Source organism: Lampetra fluviatilis, chromosome 45, assembly GCF_964198595.1.
Source record: "Lampetra fluviatilis chromosome 45, kcLamFluv1.1, whole genome shotgun sequence".
NCBI lineage: Eukaryota > Metazoa > Chordata > Hyperoartia > Petromyzontiformes > Petromyzontidae > Lampetra > Lampetra fluviatilis.
Window position 1 is genome coordinate 176115 of NC_136319.1, and position 23990 is coordinate 200104.

Below are 23990 nucleotides of genomic sequence, written 5' to 3' on the forward strand. Positions count from 1 at the left end.
TCCACGCGCCCCTACACAGTCCCGTCTCTCCCCTATAGCCCGTCCGTGACCCCACATGAACTCTGTTACAGTGACTCATACCTCAGCCCTTGAACTGCCCATGCCTCATGAACCACTCTGTTTTATTACCGCTATTTAAACAATGTTATAGAACGCCTTGAGCGTTATATAAATATAAAAAAGTCTACGTGTTAAAATGTCTAATTATAACACATTATAGTGCAATAAATTGTTTTAGATACATTGAGAAGAAGCCAGGCATGCCTTTGTTCGATCTTCGATAAGTGCCTTGTGGGGGGCGACGTCAACCCGACCGCCCTCGCTGGGCAGGTAGGGCGCAACGTCCGCCCCCTCCACTCCCTCCTCCACCGCATCAATAGGCTCCCGCCGGGCCCCCGCCGACTTCCCCCCATGCTCGCGCCCTCACTGATGGACATAGCTAAACTGCCGGCTCACCGCCGCACGCAGTTAACCCACACTCACCCGTGTACACCACAGCCAATGCTAACACAGGGCCGTGACCGCGCTCGCACATGCGGGTGATTATCTCCGAGCACGTCGCACACGCTGCGGCTCCGCATTCACTCTTCCACGTTCAACACCACTCACGTGAACGCGGCGCACAGCGGTATGACCGCACCCACACCTGCGAGCGATTACCTCTTAACACGCGCACACGCTGCGGCTCCTCGTTCACTCTTCTCGCAACGCGTCTCCCCACGCAGTCACTCCACACACAAATCACAGACACCACACCGATGCTCCGTGCTAACTTTTATTCGCGCGCAAATACACACTACCTGGGGGAATATTTCGCGAGAAGAGCCTAGCCTAGCGCTGCCTACTTGCACCGTTACTCAAACGTCCTACCACGTACCTCGAAGCTGTGCTCACGGCGTTGCACGGATGCTGTGAGAGTCAGAGGGAGAAGGACGAGTTACAACTTTACCTATTACTGCCTCGTACCAGCACTCGCTGGCATCACACGGATTCTGCGAGCGACTTGAGGAGGCAGAGCGGCAGGGAGTGGGTCTTGGCGGCCCAGAGGTTGAAGACAAGAGACCGAAAATCGTCCCGGGCTACTTTTTTTCCCCTTAACTTCAAAGGCCAGGGGTGATGTCATACCACACGGCAAATCATACGATTACATGTAACGTCACTCACTTGCACTTGGTCTATTCCCCTAACTTCAAGGCCCAGGTGGCATTGTACCGCGCGGCCAATCGTGCGCCTACCTGTGGTTACCACCCCTTGTTACCGTGTCCTCCCGTGGAGTGCCGCGGCGGTGGCTCCGGCCATCCCTTGTTCTTCATTGCTCATTGTTTGGAAGGGCACCCGGCTGGCGAACACACCCAGCGAATGTGTATTCAGTATGACCTGCAGGTTATATTTCTTCAGCTGCGTCAGCCACCGGACCATCTGCCCCCATGGTTCTTTGAAAGTGAGGAGGAACTGCAGGGCATAATGGTCAGTGCACACGCGACAGTTCCGGCCATACAGATATAGCCGGAACTGCTTGCATGCGAAAATCATGGCATACAGTTCCTGACAGGTCACACAATAGTCCAGTTCAGCCCCGCTCAGGGTCCGGTTGGCGTATGCAATGACCCGCTTTGCCCCGTACTGCACCTGTGACAACACAGCGCCCAACCCACTACTGCAGATGTCAGTGTCCAGGATAAAATCTGCGGAAAAGTCAGGGTGGGGGTATGGGTGAGGTGGTCCTTGAGGGTGGTTAATGCCGTCTGGCAGGCCTCCGTACAATGGTAAGGGTTCTTATGGGAAGTGAGTTGGGTTAGGGGACGAGCAATCTCGCTGAATCCCTTCAAAAATTGACGATAATACAGTGAGGGAAAAAAGTATTTGATCCCCTGCTGATTTTGTACGTTTGCCCACTGACAAAGAAATGATCAGTCTATAATTTTAATGGTAGGTTTATTTGAACAGTGAGAGACAGAATAACAACAAAAAAATCCAGAAAAACGCATGTCAAAAATGTTATAAATTGATTTGCATTTTAATGAGGGAAATAAGTATATGACCCCTCTGCAAAACATGACTTAGTACTTGGTGGAAAAACCCTTGTTGGCAATCACAAAGGTCAGACGTTTCTTGTAGTTTGCCACCAGGTTTGCACAAATCTCAGGAGGGATTTTGTCCCACTCCTCTTTGCAGATCTTCTCCAAGTCATTAAGGTTTCGAGGCTGACGTTTGGCAACTCGAACCTTCAGCTCCCTCCACAGATTTTATATGGGATTAAGGTCTGGAGACTGGCTAGGCCACTCCAGGACCTTAATGTGTTTCTTCTTGAGCCACTCCTTTGTTGCCTTGGCCGTGTGTTTTGTGTCATTGTCATGCTGGAATACCCATCCACGACCCATTTTCAATGCCCTGGCTGAGGGAAGGAGGTTCTCACCCAAGATTTGATGGTACATGGCCCCGTCCATCGTCCCTTTGATGGGGTGAAGTTGTCCTGTCTCCTTAGCAGAAAAACACCCCCAAAGCATAATGTATCCACCTCCATGTTTGACGGTGGGGATGGTGTTTGTGGGGTCATAGGCAGCATTCCTCCTCCTCCAAACACGGCGAGTTGAGTTGATACCAAAAAGCTCCATTTTGGTCTCATCTGATCACAACACTTTCACCCAGCTGTCCTCTGAATCATTCAGATGTTCATTGGCAAACTTCAGACGGCATGTATATGTGCTTTCTTGAGCAGGGGGACCTTGCAGGCGCTGCAGAATTTCAGTCCTTCACGGCATAGTGTGTTGCCAACTGTTTTCTTGGTGACTATGGTCCCAGCTGCCTTGAGATCATTGACAAGATATTCCCGTGTAGTTCTGGGCTGATTCCTCACCGTTCTCATGATCATTGCAACTCCACGAGGTGAGATCTTGCATGGAGCCCCAGGCCGGGGGAGATTGACAGTTTCTTCCATTTGCGAATAATCGCACCAACTGTTGTCACCTTCTCACCAAGCTGTTGGCGATGGTCTTGTAGCCCATTCCAGCCTTGTGTAGGTCTACAATCTTGTCCCTGACATCCTTGGAGAGCTCTTTGGTCTTGGCCATGGTGGAGAGTTTGGAATCTGATTGATTGATTTCTTCTGTGAACAAGTGTCTTTTATACAGGTAACAAGCTGAGATTAGGAGCACTCCCTTTAAGAGTGTGCTCCTAATCTCAGCTCATTACCTGTGCAATGCGGGTGTAAACGGCCTCGCGGATATGACGTCACGGGGGGAGGGGTTTAGGTCACGTGAGAAAGAGGGGTAAGCTCTTAAGGGCGGTAACTGGAAGAGACAAGGGTAGAGTGGGAGAATAGAGACAGGGGGAGGCCACGCAGGACAGAAGGTGGAGAGTGGCGCGATCGCCACGCGGTGAGACTCGGCACCGTCGGCCAGCGGTGTCCGGGCACGGGTGCAATGGAGAGCAGTGGTGAGGCTGCAGCGAGAGCAGCTAAGAGACTGCACATCGGGGAAAGGGCTACGGGAGCGACGCCTGCAGCGGAGCTGCATCGGGAGCGGGCAAAGGGCTACGTGAGCGACGGCAGTTGTCAAGCTGCCAAGCGGGAGGCTCTGAGCGAGGGCCGTGCGGGGCAAAGTTGTAAGAACCCAAATAAAGGACACGGAGACAGAGAACGTGGAAGAGTCCTTTATTACACTGGTGTCAAAAGTTAAACGTCATGTCAAAACAGCTCAGAAGAAAGAATATTCTTGCACCATCGTCTGCTACATCATCCGACGACGACGACGTTCCTCATGCGGTGGACCTGCCTGCGATGGAGGAGAACCGAGCCGGAACGAGTACGGGTCCGGGAGTACAAGATGTCGCCACGTCGGTGGGCCCATCCGCGCCGGAAGACGTGGACTTACGATGGAGGCAGATGGCGGCGCAGCTGGAGACCTTGAAAACCGTGCTGGCGCAATTGTGCGATCTCGTCATGCCGGCGATGGCGTCGGTGAGGCCCGGTGATGATCCGCAGACCTTGCCTGTGCTGCCAGCGCCATCTGCCACGCGGCACGAAGACGCCATCTTGGGCGTGGCAGGGGAAGAATGGCGGGAAGCCGCCATCTTGCGCTCTCCGCGGCGGGGAGACGCCATCTTGGACACGTTGCGATGCGACGCCATTTTGAATATGCCGCGTGATGAGTCACCTGCTCAGGACGGCGCAGCAAGGAGTCGCAGCAAGCATCTGACAACTGTTAAGGAATTTTCCATCGGTGGCGATTGGAGTGCTTTCGCCTGCATATTTTTGGCGGCGGTGCGCTCCGCCAGGTGAACTGACGCAGAGGCCCTGGAGGTTTTACCAACTCTTCTCGACGACGAGTCGGTGCGATTCTTCCGTTCTATAAAGGCCAAGAAAAAGAAAACGTTGAGAGGAGTTTTCGACGAGATGGCGGATGCATACGAGCCGCCGGATGATGCTCACCGCCGGTTTGTTCAACGCCAGCGAGCACCTGAGGAGTCGCCGGTGGCATACAGGGGTGCTGTCTTGGAGTTAGCCATGGCCGCATACCCGGAGACGGAGCCTGACCTACTCGAACCCCTCATTTTTGGCAAAATGCTCCAGCTGTCCCGGGATTTATGGATCCCTATGCCGGTGTGTGGCCACGAAAAGCTGACATCCCGGGCGGCCGCAAAGTGTCTTGATGCACAGTTTAACCTACGCCGCTGGAAGCAAGTCACGGCGCGGACGGGGGGGCCCATTATCGAGGGAGGTGCCGTGGGTTTGGATCCCAAGAAGGCGGTGTACGTTCCTGACGGGGGGGGCCCGCAGGAGCTGACAGCCGCCTCTGCTCGGTGGCCGGCCCGCGGGGGATTGGGGCCATGATCTGCGCCGCTGACGTGGGAGCGTCGGGATGGGGAACCTGCGACGCGGTGCAACGACATCGAGTGCTTCCGCTGCAGTCGTAAGGGCCATTATGCCAGGGACTGCTGGGCCCGTATCCCAGGTCCGCCCCAGCAGGAGGCCTCGACAGCAGACGTGCCGCGGAAGGATCCTCCAGGACAGGCAAGTCGGTGCGCACCAGACACCCGGCAAGGCTTGACACCTCATTCATCACCATTGTCGCGCAATCCGGGTGTTGTTAATAACGGGAGGCCATCGACTGGGCCATGTCGCTCAGTAACGCAGTGGCGTAAATTGGCATGACGGGTCGTCGCGGCCACTACTGGTTCGTCCACTGTACCGGGTTCTATACAGGGGGTGGACGTGCGCATTTTAGTGGACTCCGGGGCGTCCGCGACCATTATATCGGTTGTAATTTTCCATCTGTTGGGCATCCCACCGGAGGCCGTGCGTCCGGTTTACGATTCCTGCGTTGCGGCGAATGGGGTAGTATGGGCATTGTGGGCCAGGTGGACGCTAATATATCTATCGGGGGAGTGTCGGCCTCGGGAATTGTGTTAATTTCGAGGTCCCTTGTGGTTCCATGTTTGTTGGGAACTGATTTTCTGGCCAAAATGCCCATCCTAATAAGAATTAATGAGAACTGTATCGAATTACCGGGTGGGCGTAAAGTTACATTTCTGCCGTCGCCCTGGGGGCGACCTGCTTCGGTCGGCCAGGTGCAGGCGCTGTCCGAGGTATCTGTTGACATTCCACTGGGATCACAGATGCTTATCCCCTTGCGGTATCGGAAACCTGTACCTGGTCGAGAGGGAGCAACTGGAGTTTTATTATCGCCATCCGCTACTATAACGGGCAGATCGGCGCTCGTAGGGGCACAGACTATTATCCGGCCGGACCAACAGCCATTTTTGCAAGTGCTCAATGGGAGTACGGAAAATGTGTGTGTGCCGGCTGGAACGGTTGTGGCACACGCCACCACAGCGTTTACGGCCCAGGACTATCTGGGCCGCCGGGAGATGGTTGCCGGTGTTTCGGCCTGTGCGGCCCCTGATAATCGCTGGATAGCCAAATTGTGCGGAGAAAATTCTTCCCTTTCCGGGGAACAATGGTTCGCGCTTCGCGCGTTATTGTTGAATTATTCAGATGTGTTTAGCTCCGATGATCTGGACTTGGGACGCACCTCCCTGCTTTCTCATCATATTGACACGGGGGACGCTGCTCCTATTCGGTTGAACTCGCATCGGATGAGTCCGGTGGAGTGAGATCATGTTCATGGGGCAATGGACGACATGTTGGCTGTGGACATAATCTCTCCATCTAATAGCCCATGGGGTGTGCCTGTTGTCTTGGTCAAGAAGAAAGACGGGAAGTTGCGATTTTGTGAGGATTTTCGGAAATTGAATAAAGTGTCCGTGGCAGATGCGTACCCCCTGCCGCGTATGGACCATTCCCTCGATGCCTTGTCGGGGGCGAAGTTCTTTTCGATGCTGGATCTCTCTTCGGGATTCTGGCAGCTTCCCCTCGATGAGTCTTCGCGGGAAAAGACTGCTTTCCGTACGCCGCAGGGGTTATTTCAATTTAATTGTCTTCCGATGGGGTTGAATGCTGCCCCCGCCACATTTCAGAGGTTGATGGAACTGGTATTAACGGGGTTGCAGTGGGAGACATGGCTGATATATTTAGACGATATTATCATCTTCAGCCGCACATTTGACGAACATTTACTGAGGTTGGAGGTGGTGTTCGCCAGGATGCGTTCCGCAAAATTGAAATTTAAACCTAAGAAATATCACCTACTGCAACGGTCCGTGCACTATTTGGGACATATCGTTAGTGCGGACGGGGTTGCCACGGATCCGGACAAGACGGCGTGCGTCCGTGACTGGCCAACCCCGGCCACGGTGGGGGATGTGCGTCGGTTTTTGGGGTTTGCCTCATATTATCGTAGGTTTGTTCCCAATTTTGCAACGATCGCGAGGCCTCTGCACCTCCTTACGGGTAAAGGATGGAAATTTGATTGGGGACCGCCGGAGGAGGCGGCGTTTCAAGGCCTGCACGATCGGTTGGCTACGGCGTCGATGTTGGATTATCCAGATTTCGATCACCCCTTCATTCTGGATACGGACGCGAGTGACACGGGCTTTGGGGCCGAGTTGTCGCAGTCTAAGGGCGGGTTGGAGCGCCTGGTGGCGTACGGTAGCCAGGTTTTGTCTCCCGCCGAAACCCGCTACTGCATCACTCGCCGGGAACTTTTGGCTATTGTTTACTTTCTCCGCCAATTTCGACCGTATCTCTACGGCCGTTTGTTCATTGTGCGCAAGGATCATGCGGCCTTGCAGTATGCCCTGAAGATGGACCAACCATCCGGCTAGCTGGCGGTGGTTGGACACGCTGCAGGAATTTTCCTTCCAAATTCATCATCGGAAGGGAGTGCGTCACGCGAATGCGGACGCGCTCTCTAGGTTGCCGCAGCGATCCCCTTGCGCGTGCGCGTCGGGGACGCATAGGTGTGCGCCGATCCAGCAGCCCCCTCAGCCTGTTGCGTTGGTGGTCGAGGTGCCTGAGGCTCCAGTGGGGCCGGGACCGGCTGATGGGGTTTTGAACCTTCCGAGGGCTGTATGGATGCGTGAACAAATGCTGGACGATTCATTGGGGAACCTGCGGAGTCGGGCTGCGAAGGAGAGTGGGGGACCGGGTTCTGGGGGAACGCCGGGAACCGCTCTCCGCGATGGACTGCTGATGTGGAGGGAAGGGTTACAGGAACGCTGGCGTCTTGTTGTACTGGCATCCTTGTGGTACGAATTGATTAGGACTCTGCATTGCGACACGCTATTACAACTGGGGGTGCAGAAGACCCTATTGACGTTGCAGCAAGATTACTTTTGGCACGGCATGACGACGGATGTCGTCGGGCACGTTCGCGCGTGTCCCGAGTCTATTCAGGTGTCTCGAGTTAATGAGCTGGTGGCGTTAGATATTTTGGGACCCTTCCCGCCATCAGCTAAAGGAAATAAATACTTGCTAGTTGGGGTGGAGTACCTCTCCCGCTGGCCGATGGCCTGGCCCTTGCCCGACCAGTCGGCGGCGTCCATTCCGGACGCCTTTCTATTCGGGTACGTTATGGACAAGGGGGCGCCGGAGAGGCTCCTCACGGATCAGGGCCGAAATTTTTCTTCTAAATTGTTGGGGGAAGTGTGCGCGGCTCTGGGAACTAAAAAGATCCGGACATCTCCCTACCACCCGCAGATGGATGGTATGGTCGAACGGCTGAATCGGACTTTGTCCGCCATGCTGTGTCACACGGTGAGTGAAAAACAAGCGGATTGGGATTTGCATATCCCTGGGGTGCTCTCGGCATACCGCATGATGCCGCAATCGTCTACAGAATATTCGCCGTTTTTTCTTATGTACGGTCGCGAAAACGTGCCGCCGATGGATGTGCAGTTGGGAACAGGAGTGAGGGGACCTACTAAGCCTCTTCCTGATTATATTCAGGACACCATTCGCCACGTTACTGAGGCGCGGGAAGGGGCCCGCATGGCTACGGCCAAAGCCCAGGCCTGGAACAAACGGTGTGCTCGACGCTCTAAGGGGAAGTGCCCCTGGAAGGTGGGGGACATGGCCTAGTTGCATTGCCCACAGGTGCGGCCAGGGACCTCCCCTAAATTACATAAGCCATGGCAAGGGCCTGTTCGGCTCATTGAGGTTCCCAACCCACAGTCTGCACGCGTTCAGTTCGGATCTCGGCGTTGGTACGTTCACACGTCTCGCTTGAAACCATATGTGGCCCCTCAAACGGATGCGTCATCTCCTGATGTTGCCTTGCCGGTGTCTGTTGCTGCCGACGCACCCTTGCCTGTGCCTGTTGACCCTGCAAGAGCGCCTGTCGTGCCTTTTACAGAAAAGCCGGCCGTGACACTCCAAGGGACAGGGGACTCTGCTTGGGGTGGGCCTGCCACGGCTGCGGAGACGCCGAGCCCCGCCGCCCTTCCGACCCTGCCGCGGACATGATTGCGGGACACCCCGGAATCTGGCCCTTCGGGGAAACGGGACCGTGGCGTTGACGGGCCACCAATAGCGACTGGAAGTCTTGATCCTGTCGCTCTTAAAACCCCGTCGCGTTCTTGGTCTGCAGGGGGGCCGCCGCCCGTCCGGGACTGGCCGGCGACCCGTACGTGGTCGAAGTCCCTTACTTTTCGTTGATTGATACTGTTCTTGTTGTTGTTGTTATATTTATTGTATGCTTCGTTGTCCTTGCATTCTGATGGTTGCTGGTCGCTCGCATTACTTGTTGTTGTTGTTGTTCAGCCGAGGACGGCTGAAATTTTCTCCACGGGGGAGGGTGGTGTAATGCGGGCGTAAACGGCCTCGCGGATATGACGTCACGGGGGAGGGGTTTAGGTCACGTGAGAGAGAGGGGTAAGCTCTTAAGGGCAGTAACCGGAAGAGACGAGGGGAGAGTGGGAGAATAGAGACAGGGGGAGGCCACGCAGAGCAGAAGGTGGAGAGTGGCGTGATCGCCACGCGGTGGGACTCGGCACCGTCGGCCAGCGGTGTCCGGGCACGGGTGCAACGGAGAGCAGCGGTGAGGCTGCAGCGAGAGCAGCTGAGAGACTGCACATCGGGGAAAGGGCTACGGGAGCGACGCCTGCAGCAGAGCTGCATCGGGAGCGGGCAAAGGGCTACGTGAGCGACGGCAGCTGTCAAGCTGCCAAGCATGAGGCTCTGACCGAGGGCCGTGCGGGGCAAAGTTGTAAGAACCCAAATAAAGGACACGGAGACAGAGAACGTGGAAGAGTCCTTTATTACACCTGTATTAAAGACACCTGGGAGCCAGAAATCTTTCTGATTGAGAGGGGGTGAAATACTTATTTCCCTCATTAAAATGCCAATAAATTTATAACATTTTTGACATGCGTTTTTCAGGATTTTTTAGTTGTTATTCTGTCTCTCACTGTTCAGATAAACCCACCATTAAAATTATAGACAGATCATTTCTTTATCAGTGGGCAAACGTACAAAATCAAAAGGGGATCAAATACTTTTTTCCCTCACTGTAAGTGGATAGCCCCAGAAATGACCTGATCTCCATCTGGTTCCTTGGCCGCTGCCATTCCACTACTGCACGTACCTTTTCCGGGTTGGTACATACCCCTGCCTCGATGACGCAGTGTCCGAGGTACCCCACTTCGCGCTGCACAAAATAACACTTAGGCGGTTTGAGCTTGAGATGGGCTGCTCGCAGTCGTTGGAACACCTCCTGTAACCTGGACCAGTGCTCAGATAGGGACCTACTGAACACTATCACATCATCCAGATAAATCAGGCACTGAACCCACTGCAAGCCCCGCATCACCAACTCCATCAACCGCTGGAATGTCGCAGGCACGTTAGTGAGTCCAAATGGAAGCACTCGGAGCTCGAACAGTCCCATCCGAGTGGTAAATAAGGTCTACTGCTGATCCTCCTATGCCATCTCCACCTGCCAGTACCCGGATGCTAGATCTATGGTGGAGAAATACCGTGCCCCCACGAGGCTTTCAAAGGTGTCATCGATGCGGGGGATGGGGAAGGCGTCACTGAGAGTAACCTCGTTCACCTTCCAATAATCAACACAAAACCGTGTCGACCCATCCTTTTTCCTCACCAGCACAACCGGGGCAGACCAGGGGCTCCCTGAAGGCTGGATTATGTTAACTAAGTGGGTGTTAGCCACCCGAGTACTAAGTGGGTGTTAGTCACCCGAGTAACCAAGTGGGTGTTAGTCACCCGAGTAACTATAGTTGGTGTTAGTCACCCGTGTAAATAGAGTTGGTGAAATAAAGAGTGTGTTACCCGTGAAGTCGTCTCCCGCCGAGTTACTACATTACATATAGACCATACAATAACAATTAACAGAAGTAAACCAATCCCCTCATAGCATTAGAGAATGCTGGGGCAAGTGTGGTTTAGCGACCAGAGCACCTATGAAGGTCGATAAGGCACACTGGGGGGTAATGTGTCTTTCATTCGCACAGTACACAGCCAACCGTGCTAATCAGAGGTGCGGGAGAAGTACAACAAACTTAACACAAAAAGCAGTTCGAAAGAAATTCGTTTTAAATCTAGATTTAAAAGTGCATCGCTCCAGTGGTTTCCTAACATCAAAAGGAAGAGCATTCCAGATGACCGCGGAAGCGTATCTGAAAGGGCGTGTTGTAGTAACAATCTTTGTTTGATGGCTAGCCAAAAGCTGTTTCGAGGATGACCGGAGTTTGCGTCGTGGTTTATGCTCCTTTTTCGAGATCAGCAAGGTATTGTGATACTGGTAAGAACGAAGTGGACCAGCCTACAATAGATTATATCGTCCGTCCGTCCGTCCGTGTAGCAACATCGCCCCCTAATGCAAACACTTGGCATGACCCTACAAAAACCTTAAGACTCTGTGAGGCTTTCCTGGCTAAACAAGTGTAACATTCCCTTATAATTCCCTCAGATAGCTTTTAATTAAAACATTTAAATTAATGAGGCTTTCCTGGCTAAACACGTGTAACATTCCCTTATAATTCCCTGAGATAGCTTTTAATTAAAACATTTAAATTAAAAATTAACTCACAGCGGCCTAAAGCCTACAGCTAGGCCTCAAGCCTCGAACAACGCCTCAAACTCTCCCTTCGTATCGTTCCTCCGCATGTGTGAAAGGGAGCTAATGTTTAACAATGTTACATTCCCTGATGTTTTTTAATAGAAACATTTTAATTTAAAGCTTTTACATAAATAATAAAAACAGGTAAATTAAAAATTAACTCACGGCGGCCTAAAGCCTACAGCTAGGCCTAAAGCCTAGACGTAGGCCTCAAACTCTCCCTTCGTATCGTACCCCCGCGTGTGTGAAAGGGAGTTAATGTTTAACAATGTTACATTCCCTGATGTTTTTTAATAGAAGCATTTACATTTAAAGCTTTTACGTTAAAAACAACTCCCTACCCCCTCCTCGTCGGCGGCTCTCCAGCCTAGAGCCAGGCCTGGGAATCTCTCCCCCGCTAGGGGTGTATTGGGCGGGGCTACAGCGGCAGGGGGCGGGCCTACGAGGGGCTGGGTGGGGCAATGGCGGCAGGGGGCGTGGTCACGAGGTGGAGGGCGGGGCTACGCGGGGTTGGGGCGGGGTTACGGCGGTAAGGGGCGGGGCAACGAGCTGGGGCCGGGGACACCGAGATGGGGCGGGGCCACGGGTGGCCGGGGCGGGGTTACGTGGGTGGAGGGCGGGGCCACGGGGCATCCACTTATTGGCGCCCATTTTTTGCCATTTCATTTTATTATAGCCATTCAATTGTTCGTTCCTACCAGCCCACCCCGCAGGGTCCTGTTTTATTTGTAGCAGGCACTTTGTGTGTAATGAGTGCGACCTTATAATGTATTCGTTTGGCAACCAGAAGCCAATGCAGCTCAGTGAGCACTGGACGAACATGGACACCCACACCTCTGCCACCGACGTAGCTACCAAGGTGTCGAGTTTTGCATTCGTTCCAGGTTGATCAAACTCAGTTGGGAGACCGGGAGAGTGCGTTGCCTTCAAGTTAGACACTGCTGTCTTGATTGTCACTATTTTATTGGCAAAGAACGTCGCTTTTTCTATGCACAGACCGGGTTGGTTGGTGAATGCGTGGTTTGAGTGCAGGAGACCCTTCATGACGCATCACAGAGCACGGGGTTGCGAGCCGACTCATTGACGCGCAGAACATATAACGGTCTGCGAGACTCAATAATGAGTCGGTTGGCAGATCTGCAGGCGCCTCTGTAAGCGAGTCGGACAGTCTCGAAACCATGTGGTGGGGGGTAGTTAGCTGGGGTGGGGTCTGCGAATGGAGCATGGGGATTGACACTGGAGAGGGGGCACCTAGGGGTTTGGGGTGAGGCGACGGGGGGGGGGTCAATGATTGTACTGCCACCACCATTCCAGAGTTTAAGCCTGAGTCATGAATCGTGACCGATTCCAGACATCGTTTGGATCCCAGCAGGGATGAAACTGTGTTGGTGCGCGCCACTTCAGGCGTGTCTCGCTTAACGAGCGAGCTACATTCCGTTAAAGTTGTTCAGTAAGTGAACACTCGTTAAACTGCCCTCGTTTTCTCATTGACTTCCATATTTAGATACGTTTCAACCTCAACATGCTCCACATCTGAACAACCTTTTGACCATGAGACATATAAATTACCTATCATTTTGAAATAAAGTAATAAACATCAAATATAACACTTACCACACCTGAAGAACTGTTGGGGCCGCTGGCCGCCGCGGTCCCTCCTGGCTGCTCAAATATGTGGGGGCCGTTGGCCCCCGAGGTCTCTCCCTCACGCATCCCCTATTCCGTTCGCGTTGCCACCCCGCCCTAATACCCGCTAGGGTGTCGCCGGCATTCGAACGCGACGCCCCTACTCATCCATCCTCACGCAGCGCTCCCCCGCTGTGAGCATACGTACGCACAGCCACACACACACGCAGCTCCGTGCACTCCAACTCAACACTGACTACTCACATTATGATCGCGCACCTGCATCATACACGGAGTGAACGCACGCGCACACACGCAGCTCCACACGCGACACCCACTCTCGCGCCACTCTGCGCAACGCTCCCACGAGGCGAGCCGCTGTATACACAGCACCACACGCGTTCACACTTCTCAGCGAGATCACACGAGGCCACGATCAGATATTAATGATTTATTGTCTGCTACCTGGGACTGGTTGAGTCAGTATGAATCGACGAGGCTGGCCTACGCTGATACCTTTATGCCTATTCCTCATTTATCTGCTTATGATCCGAATTCACCTTCTTACTCACAGTTAGGTGCCCACGGCGGTCCGTTGATCCCGTGCTCGCAGCGTACCTCGATGCGTTGCATGGACGTCCGGGTCGCTGGGCTGGAGAGCGTCTCGTGGCCTGATGCTGGAGCAAGAGAGACAGATCTCCCGTTTTCGCCCCCTTTTATCCTAATTCCTGGACTCAAGCCCCCCCCCCCTTCCCACGTACTCTTCGCTCCCCCTCCTGCGATGTGTGGGGCATGTGCTGTTCAATCGCTTTCTTATGCAGGGTGCCTTAGTTATGCACATTATGCGGCGGCGTCCATCACAATGCTTATGCGCGGCGCTCACTCCAACTATGCTCCTCCATCACAATGCTTATGCCCCTCTTCTTGCCCCGTCGATACTTGCGTGTGTGGGGTATGTGTGGTGCGTTTCACCCGCGGTGGCCGAATGGCCCCTCGCTGCGACCTTGCAATCTTAATGCCGGTCGCAGCGCTGCGAAGTAGCATCGGGGGAGGTCGTCCAATTCCCTGGTCACCGGAAACCGTGAACGTTTATCCCGATAAGGGTTTCTCGGATTAAAACCGGTCGGCCCGGTGACTTCCCCTCGGAGCTCTATGGGGGGGGGGGAAATGCGTGCGGGTGTGTTCATGTGAGGTGAGGTGAGGGGGACGCGGGGTTGGCCCCGTCGCTTGGTGGTGGCGAGGACGTAGCTAGGGCGCCTGTTGAAAGGCTTCGTGGCGGCGGCATCACAGAACCACAGTGCAAGGTCCCCCGTATAGCCTATGAAATCAGCTACTTACAGACATATTTCAATTCAAGACTCTCACACACTCTCTCGCTCCACTCCATCACACAGCCTACTCGCACTCTCTCTCTCTGTCACTCTCTCCGTCTCCCCCCCAAAGCCAAATATCCCCCGTATAGCCTTAACAGGGTGTTGACCCAAGTGATACTGTATTAGCAAATACCTATGAAGGCTGGTATGGCACACGAGGGGTGGGTGGCCAGAACCACAACTTGTCTGAGTTATCTTAGGGGCCATGAGCAGGAATTGTATTGTGTCACCGTGTTCATAGCGCCTGCTATGAAGGAGGTCGTGGGTTCTCTGCAAACCCTGACGCCTGCATATATGGAGTTTGCATGTTCTTTCTCTCTCCCCATGGTCGTGTGGATTTTTCTACGGGCTCTCCGGTGTTTCCCTCCACATTCAAATGTATGCGTTTTGATGATTTGCCTGCTATAAATATCCACGTTATAAGCCACTTCGTTAAGATTCTATTTGTCATAGCCAAGTCGCTTCTGAAAAAGCTAATAGCTCAGTAGGCTTTACGTGGTAAGTAAACATAGTTTAGTTTTAGTTTAGAATGTTGCCTTTTGCACTGGAGGCTTTGAAGTAATGAAGATAAGCTGAGAGTCTGGTCAAGTGTAACTTCTGAGGTATTGGGGGTTTTGGTCATGGTTAAGGTGGCAATCACAGTTTAAATAAAGGTTCTGATTATGATCTGACCTCGAAGGGCCTTGAGGCTTCGATGTTTCTCAAATGCAAGGAGGATGCTTGCGTCTTCCCTGCATTGGGCTTTATGCAACACACATTTAAGTACTTCTCGACTATTGTCAGGTCCAACCTCCAGGGAGACACGAAGACACGCAGACAGACACGGATACACACAGAGCCATAGTGGAACACAACTTATTCTGGAGAAAAAAAAAACCTGTTTTTAAGAGATAGATTTTCAATCGGCACTCAACACCTACATGGCTATCGGTTGATACTGGTAGGAACGAAGTGAACCAGCCTACGATAGATTATATCGTCCGTCCGTCCGTCCGTCTGTTCGTCCGTGTAGCAACATCGCCCCCTACTGCAAACACTTGGCATGACCCTACAAAAACCTTTAGACTCAGTGACGCTTTCCTAGCTAAACAAGTGTAACATTCCCTTATTATTTCCTCAGATAGCTTTTAATTAAAACATTTAAATTAATGAGGCTTTCCTGGCTAAACAAGTGTAACATTTCCTTATAATTCCCTGAGATAGCTTTAATTAAAACGTTTAAATTAAAATTTAACTCACAGCGGCCTAAAGCCTACAGCTAGGCCTAAAGCCTCGAACTACGCCTCAAACTCTCCCTTCGTATCGTACCCCCGCGTGTGTGCAAGGGAGTTATTGTTTAACAATGTTACATTCCCTGATGCTTTTAAATAGAAACATTTAAATTTAAAGCTTTTACATAATAATAAAAAATGTAAATTAAAAATCAACTCCCGGCGGCCTAAAGCCTACAGCTAGGCCTAAAGTCTAGAAATAGGCCTCAAACTCTCCCTTCATATCGTACCCCCGCGTGTGTGAAAGGGAGTTAATGTTTAACAATGTTACATTCCCTGATGTTTTTAAATAGAAACATTTACATTTAAAGCTTTTACATAAATAATTAAAACATTTAAATTAAAAATTAACTCACAGCGGCCTAAAGCCTACAGCTAGGCCTAAAGCCTAGAACTAGGCCTCAAACTCTCCCTTCGTATCGTCCGATTAGGTGTAGCAACATCGCCCCCTACTGCAAACACTTGGCAGGACCCTAGAAAAACCTTAGACTCAGTGGGGCTTTCCTGGCTAAACAAGTGTAATAATAAATTATGTTTATATTCTTTGGTTATTTGTTCCTACCAGCCCACCCCGCAGGGTCCTGTTTAATTAATTATTAATTAGCTATTACAAGCCAATATTCAATTCACCATACCTCAGGGCATAGCGATTGTCGTTTCCAGGAACCAGAAAGCCAGGTACTGTTTCATTCAGCCTCGTCATCTACCACCTATTGAGAGCTGATGTCAACAAGCGATAGAGAAGAGACTACTATACCTGTACTTGTTACACTACATATCAGCTTCACACAACCTATTTTGGCTACTCGTCAAGGTTTGATCACAAAATTGCCGTTTTAGAATGTTACTCAGCGTAAGGATGTTCATGAGTATTTACTTTTTAATTACCGGTCAGTTGTTACTGCTTAACATATCCTACTAATTCCCTATGCCCATCTAATATTCAATTCATAACTCATCTAAAATGCTCTGACTCATATGTTCTGTCTCTGCTGTTTGTCTCATTTGCATTGACTAATTTTCTATATCATCTATCTTATGTCTTCCTTATTTGTATTGTCTCAGATGGCCTGATTCACACCATCTGTCTGCCTTGATTGTATTGTTTCATTTGTCCCGTGTCGTTATTATGGTCTGCATTTTTTGGGCTTTTTAGAAGTGGAAACTACTCAGCCCAACTAAACGAGTTATTGGGTATAGAGAGGACTGACACTGGGAGTGTGTATTCATATTCTTAGGGTTTTTCGGTAAAGTCACGTAGGTAAAACAAATAAAATTAATAAAAGTAAAATAAAAATAAAATAATTTTATTTTTATTTAATTTTTTGACTACGTGACTTTACCAAAAAAACCTAAGAATATGAATCCTTTCAGTCACGAAAGCTTCAAATCTAGAATATTGTATTCATATTCTGTTAGTGGCTGGCTGGTGTACCATCTCCCGAGGAGGTGCGAAAAAGGATAATCAAGTTAGGGATGCTAGATTTGAAGCTTTCGTGACTGCAATGATTCATATTCTTAGGTTTTTTCGGTAAAGTCACGTAGGTAAAAACATTAAAAAGGAAAATAAAATAAAATAAAAATAAAAATCACGACGTTTCGGGGGCAACACAAGCTTCCGTCTTCAGGTGGTACCGTCACAGCCACGACAGCTGTATCAAGTAAATGAGAGATTGCAGGAGTTACTTATATAAACGCAGTGGTAACTCCTGCAATCTCTCATTTACTTGATACAGCTGTCGTGGCTGTGACGGTACCACCTGAAGATGGAAGCTTGTGTTGCCTCTGAAACGTCGTGATTTTTATTTTTATTTTATTTTACTTTTTAATGTTTTTACCTACGTGACTTTACCGAATAGACCTAAGAATATAAGTTAGGGATGATTCGCAGTTGATTATAATCTACTTTCCCCCTTCACTTACCAGCATATGATTACTGTATATGGTGATAGGGCTGGTAGGGGTACACATCAAAGAAAAAGGTTGGGAACCGCTGGTATAGCAGATAATTTTATTTACCCAGTTCAGGGTTATATGTTTCAGTAAATGCACAAAGTAATACATATGTAATAATTCTCCGGAGACGGATTCGGAATCAGTCCTCTTTATTTTCACTTGACGGTACACTTGCTCCCACACGCTCCGTTGCTGGCAGACAACGTAGCGTCAGCGGACTCCCACCAGCTCCCACCGCGCACGTGGCACCCGGAGCCCCGTACGCGCGTGGCTCTCGCCCCCGTTCAGTTCCCAGACCCCTCCTCGATCCTTCCTCTCTCTCCCTCTTAATCCCTTCGTCACGTGGTCCTCCCAGCCAATCCTCCATGGACAATCTCGACCGTTCTCGATGGTTCCCTGTCAATCCCGGGACCACGCCTCTTACCCCGATCCCCATTGGCTGGGGTCCCAATTGGCTGGGCCAATCACTCCTGCTGACATGCCGTGATCACGCCGGCCCCACACTCCCTATCTCAACCCTTATTGGCTACAAGCAGGACCGGCAAGCCAATCCCCCACGTGAACCCACGATAGCTGTTATTACATCACCCCCCCCCCCGGTGAAAAAAATAGCCGTCTCGGCTGGGAAAGGGTGATAAACCAATTCCGAAACATATTATTAGGGCACCAAGGTGCGTTTAACGATATAAGGGTGAACCGGCGTCCCTGCGCCTACAACATATAAAAAGTCACCCATACAACAAAACAACGACATACATTAGGGCGCCCCTGCAGCGCAGTAACAACAGGGAATAAAACAAACGATAAAACGTTAACGAAACGGGAGAGATTTCGACCGCGTACGCGACGCGGGACCCCCTCCGCTCCCAGCGCCTGATCCCTTTGCTTCCGGATGGACAGGAGGTGGTAGGCTTGAAGAAGAAGTAGGTTGTGGATGCTTGGTCACGTCCAGATCAGGTCTCCTTGGAGGGGGGGCGGCTGGGGCCACCTCAGCCCTCAGAACCTGTTCATCTGTAGGAGGCACAACACAGTCCCCCTTGGGATCAATAGGTGTGATAAGCGGCGTGGTCGGCTCGACGGAACCCGGCAGGTCAACTAATGGGGATGAAGGGCCGACACGCGCGTCAACATAGGGTTTGAGCCGTGAGGAGTGGACATACCACCGCCGATTTTCATACTGAACACGGATACTCTGCAAGTTCCGAACATCTATTAGTGTTACAGGCCCCCGCCACGGCCTGTGCAGTTTGGGGGATGTGCCCGCCGGTACTTGGGGGCAGTGGAGCCACGCTCGGTCCCCCACTGACCAAGACATGTGCGTATGCGATCGACGCGCATAACGTTCGTTCCTCGCCTGAGCACGGGCTGTCGCACACCGGGCAGCCTCTCGCGCCTCCGTCACCCGTTCAAGCGAGTCACGCACGTGGTCAAGCAAGGAACGGGACGGCCGTTTGCTTGGCTCACCCAATTGCACGTCGATGGGTGGAACATTTTCACGGCCATACATCAAAAAGAATGGTGAGTATCCCGTGGATGTGTGCGGAACCATGCGGTAAGCCGTTAAGACGCCTGGTATGTGCAGGTCCCAATCGGTTTGCTTTTCACTGACCGTGTGACAAAGCATAGCCGAGAGGGTGCGGTTAAATCGTTCCACCATACCATCTGTTTGTGGGTGGTAAGGAGAAGTGCGAATTTTCTTCGTACCCAACGCGTCACAAACTTCCTTAAGCAATTTGGAAGAGAAATTCCGCCCCTGATCTGTGAGCAACCTTTCAGGTGCCCCCTTGTCCATGACATACCCGTTCAAGAAAGCGTCGGTAATGGATGCTGCCGTCTGGTCGGGTAGGGGCCAGGCCATCGGCCATCGAGAAAAATATTCCACCCCGACGAGAAGGTATTTATTGCCCCTCGCCGACGGGGGAAACGGGCCCAGAATATCGAGCGCGACCAATTCGTTAATGCGGGACACCTCAATGGAACGTAACGGTGGTACATAGGGGTTACGAGGCGGCTTCCTCATTGCACAGTCCTGGCATGAGCGAATAAAGTCATTGACGTCTGTTGTCATACCGGCCCAAAAGAAATCCTTCTGCAGTGCGGCCAAAGTCTTTTGGACGCCGAGGTGCATCAATTTATCAGCGTGCAAAGCACGAAGCAGGTCGTAGCGAAGTGAAGTAGGCACGACCAAGCGTGGCCGATCAGACAACGCGTCAGTACACAATAACAATCCCGACTTGCCTCGGATCATCTGCCATTTCCAACCCGCCAATCGAGATTTTTGTTTCCCTATCAATTTCCGTAGTGGAGACAGCGAGGCATCAGCCTCCTGCTCACGTAGCCAAACCGCGTGCGGTAACCGCAAGATATCATCCGTGTCCACCGACCCTTGCTGGTTGTCCTCCTTCGCTTCCGCCCCTGCATCGTCATCCGCTATCGCCCCCATAACCGGACAAGGCGAAGCGGCCGGTGCCGCACAGCGGTGCGTGCCCGTCAGGCAAGCGCACGGAGGAAGGAGCGGCAGCCTTGAGAGCGCGTCAGCGTTCGCATGACGGGCCCCCTTTCTGTATGTAATATCAAAGGAAAATTCTTGTAACGATTCCAGCCACCTGGCCAATTGGCCTGACGGTTGATCTAATTTCAAGGAGTATTGTAAAGCCGCATGATCTGAGCGAACTAGGAATTTCCGTCCATACAGGTACGGCCGGTACAAACGAACAAAGTGAACAATTGCCAAAAGTTCCCGTCTTGTCACACAATAGCGTGTTTCCGCAGGGGACAAAACCCGGCTGCCGTACGCCACTACTCGCTCTACCCCGTCCTTACGTTGCGACAAAACGGCCCCAATGCCGATATCACTAGCGTCCATATCGAGGATGAACGGCTGTGAGAAATCTGGGTAATCCAGCGTTGGCGCCGTGGCGAGGTGGTCCCGAAGTGCCATAAAAGAGTTTTCCTCTTCCGCTCCCCATTGAAACCTTTGATTTTTGCCAGTCAGAACATGTAATGGCTTTGCCAACGTCGCAAAATTTTTAACGAAGCGGCGATAATAGGAAGCGAAGCCAATAAACCGCCGAACATCTCCCACCGAAGTGGGTGTGGGCCACTCTCGTACGCATTTCGTTTTCAGCGGGTCAGTGGATACGCCGTCCGAACTGACGATATGACCCAAGTAGCGGACAGAGTGTTGCAGAAGGTGGCATTTTTTAGGTTTAAATTTAAGGTCAGCCGTACGCATTCTTAGAAAAACTGCCTCTAGACGTTGGAGGTGTTCTTCGAACGTGCGGCTGAAAACAATTATATCGTCAAGATATATGAGGCACGTTTCCCACTGCAGTCCAGTCAGCACCAATTCCATGAGCCGCTGAAACGTCGCCGGTGCCGCATTCAAGCCCATAGGCAACCGATTAAATTCAAAGAAACCTTGCGGCGTGCGGAATGCCGTTTTTGCCTTCGACTCATCGTCGAGGGGAAGCTGCCAGAACCCCGAGGACAAGTCAAGGGTAGAAAAAAACTTAGCACCCGATAAAGCGTCCAACGAATCATCCATCCTCGGTAAGGGGTATGCATCCGCCACCGAAATTTTGTTTAACCGGCGGAAATCAACACAAAATCTTGTACCGCCATCTTTCTTCTTTACCAGAACGACGGGCGCGGCCCAGGGGCTGTTGGACGGCGAAATGATGTCCGCCGCCAACAATTCATTTACCGCTCCGCGCACGTGATCCCTTTCCGCCGGGCTCATGCGATGAGGGTGCATAGAGATGGGAGGCATCGCACCGGTGTCAATATGGTGCGACAAAAGCGACGTGCGGCCGAGGTCCAAATTATTTTTACTGAAAACATCAGTGTACTGTATCAATAATGAACGCAGGGCGTTCCTTTGTTCGTTCGACAAGGAAGAATTTTCTCCGCACAAATCTGCGATCCAACGTTCTTGAGAGTGATCGTGTGGGGGCCTACCAGCGGGCATTCGTGCGCGCGGCGCTGTGTCGCAAGAGGCGAAGTCGGTAGTGGCGTGAGCCAACACCGACCCCTCTGGAACAATAACGCGGTCAGGTCCCCCATTTAACACCTGTATAAAAGGTGCTTGACCCGGTCGTACGATCGTTTGCGCCGCCGCTAAAGAAAATGATTTAGATGCCGAATTAGATGGGGATAGCAGCACGCCTTCTGCACCCTTCCCCATTCGAAAGGGTTTACGGTAACGCAACGGTATCAACATCTGTGCTCCCGGCGGTACTTCTACCGTAGCAGCAACAACGGCAGTGACTGCGTTACCTGTAGGCGCGCTGTCCAACAAGGAAGGCAGGAACGCCATACGACGACCCCCCGGCATTTCTAAACAGTCCTGGTCGACTCGTATTTTCAGCGGCATCCGACGCAGGAAATCAGTACCGAGTAAGCATGGAACAGCTAGCGAGCGAGAGATTAACACAGGTCCTGCGGCGGTAATATTACCGATAGCGATGCTCACATCCACCTGGCCACAGATACCCATGCTTCCCCCATTCGCGGCGACACACGCATCATTAACCCTACTTATCTGCGACGCAGGGATGGACAACAGATGGAAAATAACATCAGAAATGATGGTGGCCGACGCGCCCGTGTCCACCAAGATGCGCACATCAACGCCGTCGATGGTACCTCGTACCGTCGACGAGCCCGAAGCCGCAGCTACCACCCTGCGAGCCAATTTTTTCCACTGCGTAGCAGAGCGCGTAACTGTAGCGGGGGAAGTAAATTTTTCCCGAGGAGTGTGAGAATGAGTGCGAATGGATGGGTGATGTGACAGGACCTGCCGGGTGTCCGATGTGTGCCGACTCGCCCGAGGTTGTTGCGGCTCCGCGGCAGGTGGAGGAGATGGAGGTCCCCTCGTCGGAGGAGGCGACAGCAGAGGCCGACAGCGGCAGTCACGGGCGAAATGGCCCCGTCTGCCACACTTGAAGCAAGCCGCCGACGTCGGCCGGCGGTCGGACGACCCGGCCCTTGCACGCGGACGGCCCATGTAGTTGCCACGCTGGTCGCGCAGCCGCCGTCCCGGACTCTCGTGCGAAACAGCAGCAGCCAGCATGTCGTCGTCGCCCGAGTCGTCGGAGCAGTGGACCACTAGTCGTGGAGACCACCCCAAAGGTGGCCCGTCGATCTCCGGTTTCCCCGTCCACGCCGCCATCTGGTCCCAACGCCTGATATTAAATTTTGCGTCCAGGCAGCGCGCCACCCATCGCGATGTAAGTGGTTCGTGGCCGCACACTGGCAGCGAAATCTTGAGTTCCTGAGCCAACTCCAGCATACGGGAGAGGATGAGAGGATCCAAATGGTCGGCCGTCGCGTCGGGGTAGGCAGCCATGGCCAGCGCCATCAATGCCCCCCGATAGGCCAACGGCGATTCTTCCGATGCTCGGCGACGTAACATAAATTTTCTGGTGGCTGACGTCAGTGGGTCATAGAATTCCGCCATCTCCACGAACGCGTCCCGCAGTGTCTTCTTCTTGGCCGCCGGAATGGAACGGAAGACCCCCAGAGAAACATCGTCGAGCAGTGTAGGTAGCGCTCCCAGTGCTTCCTCCTCCGTCCAATTGACGGATCTAAAAGCTGATTCAAAGCGCCATGTGAAAGCACTCCAATCACCTCCGGCGATGAATTCTTTGATTTGTGGAAGGCGATGTCCGCGGTGGCAAGCGCGCGCCGCGGGCGTCTCCGACTGGCGTTCCCGCTCTCCACCCGTATCAGACAAAATGGCGGCCGGCGGCCGCGTGGCGGTAGGCGCGCCTAAAATGGCGGCCGACGGCTCCGGCGCAGCTGCTCCACCCAGAATGACGGCGTCCTCCCGCGTAGCAGAAGGAATGGCGGACGCAGGTTCCTTCACCGGACTCCTTCCCACGGCGTCCAGTTGATCGGCAATCTGGCGGCCCGCGGCTGGTGAGGATGCCACGGCGGTCACCAGACTAAGCAGAATGGCGCGTAATGATTCGATCTGCTCCGCCATCAGCCGCCACTCGTCTTTTGTTCCTGCAGCGGTTGCATCTGCCGTCGGTCGACGCTGAGAGACGTCGAGAGGAACATCTTCAACAGGCGGCATAGGGGCTGTAGCTCCCAACAGCTCATCTTCATCCGTCTCGACTTCCTCCTCCGATAGAGGCACAGGCAGGTTCTTTTTTCTGGGGTGCTTGGACATCTTGACGATCGTCCAAACAGTCGCAGAAGTACTTCTGACACCAATGTAATAATTCTCCGGAGACGGATTCGGAATCAGTCCTCTTTATTTTCACTTGACGGTACACTTG

At 52.5% G+C, this 23990-nt stretch overlaps 1 protein-coding gene across 1 annotated transcript in view; it reads right to left on the reverse strand.

Moving 5' to 3' along the window:
* Positions 1-23692, reverse strand: part of LOC144947421 (uncharacterized) — a 102322-nt gene extending 78630 nt beyond the window's left edge. The window contains exons 1-2 of the mRNA XM_078876670.1: positions 23476-23692; positions 22502-23298 (exon numbers count right to left, since the gene is read on the reverse strand). Coding sequence (XP_078732796.1) covers positions 22502-23298; positions 23476-23692 — 1014 coding nt within the window. The remainder of the gene's footprint in view (positions 1-22501; positions 23299-23475) is intronic.
* Between the last annotated feature and the right edge of the window lie 298 nt (positions 23693-23990).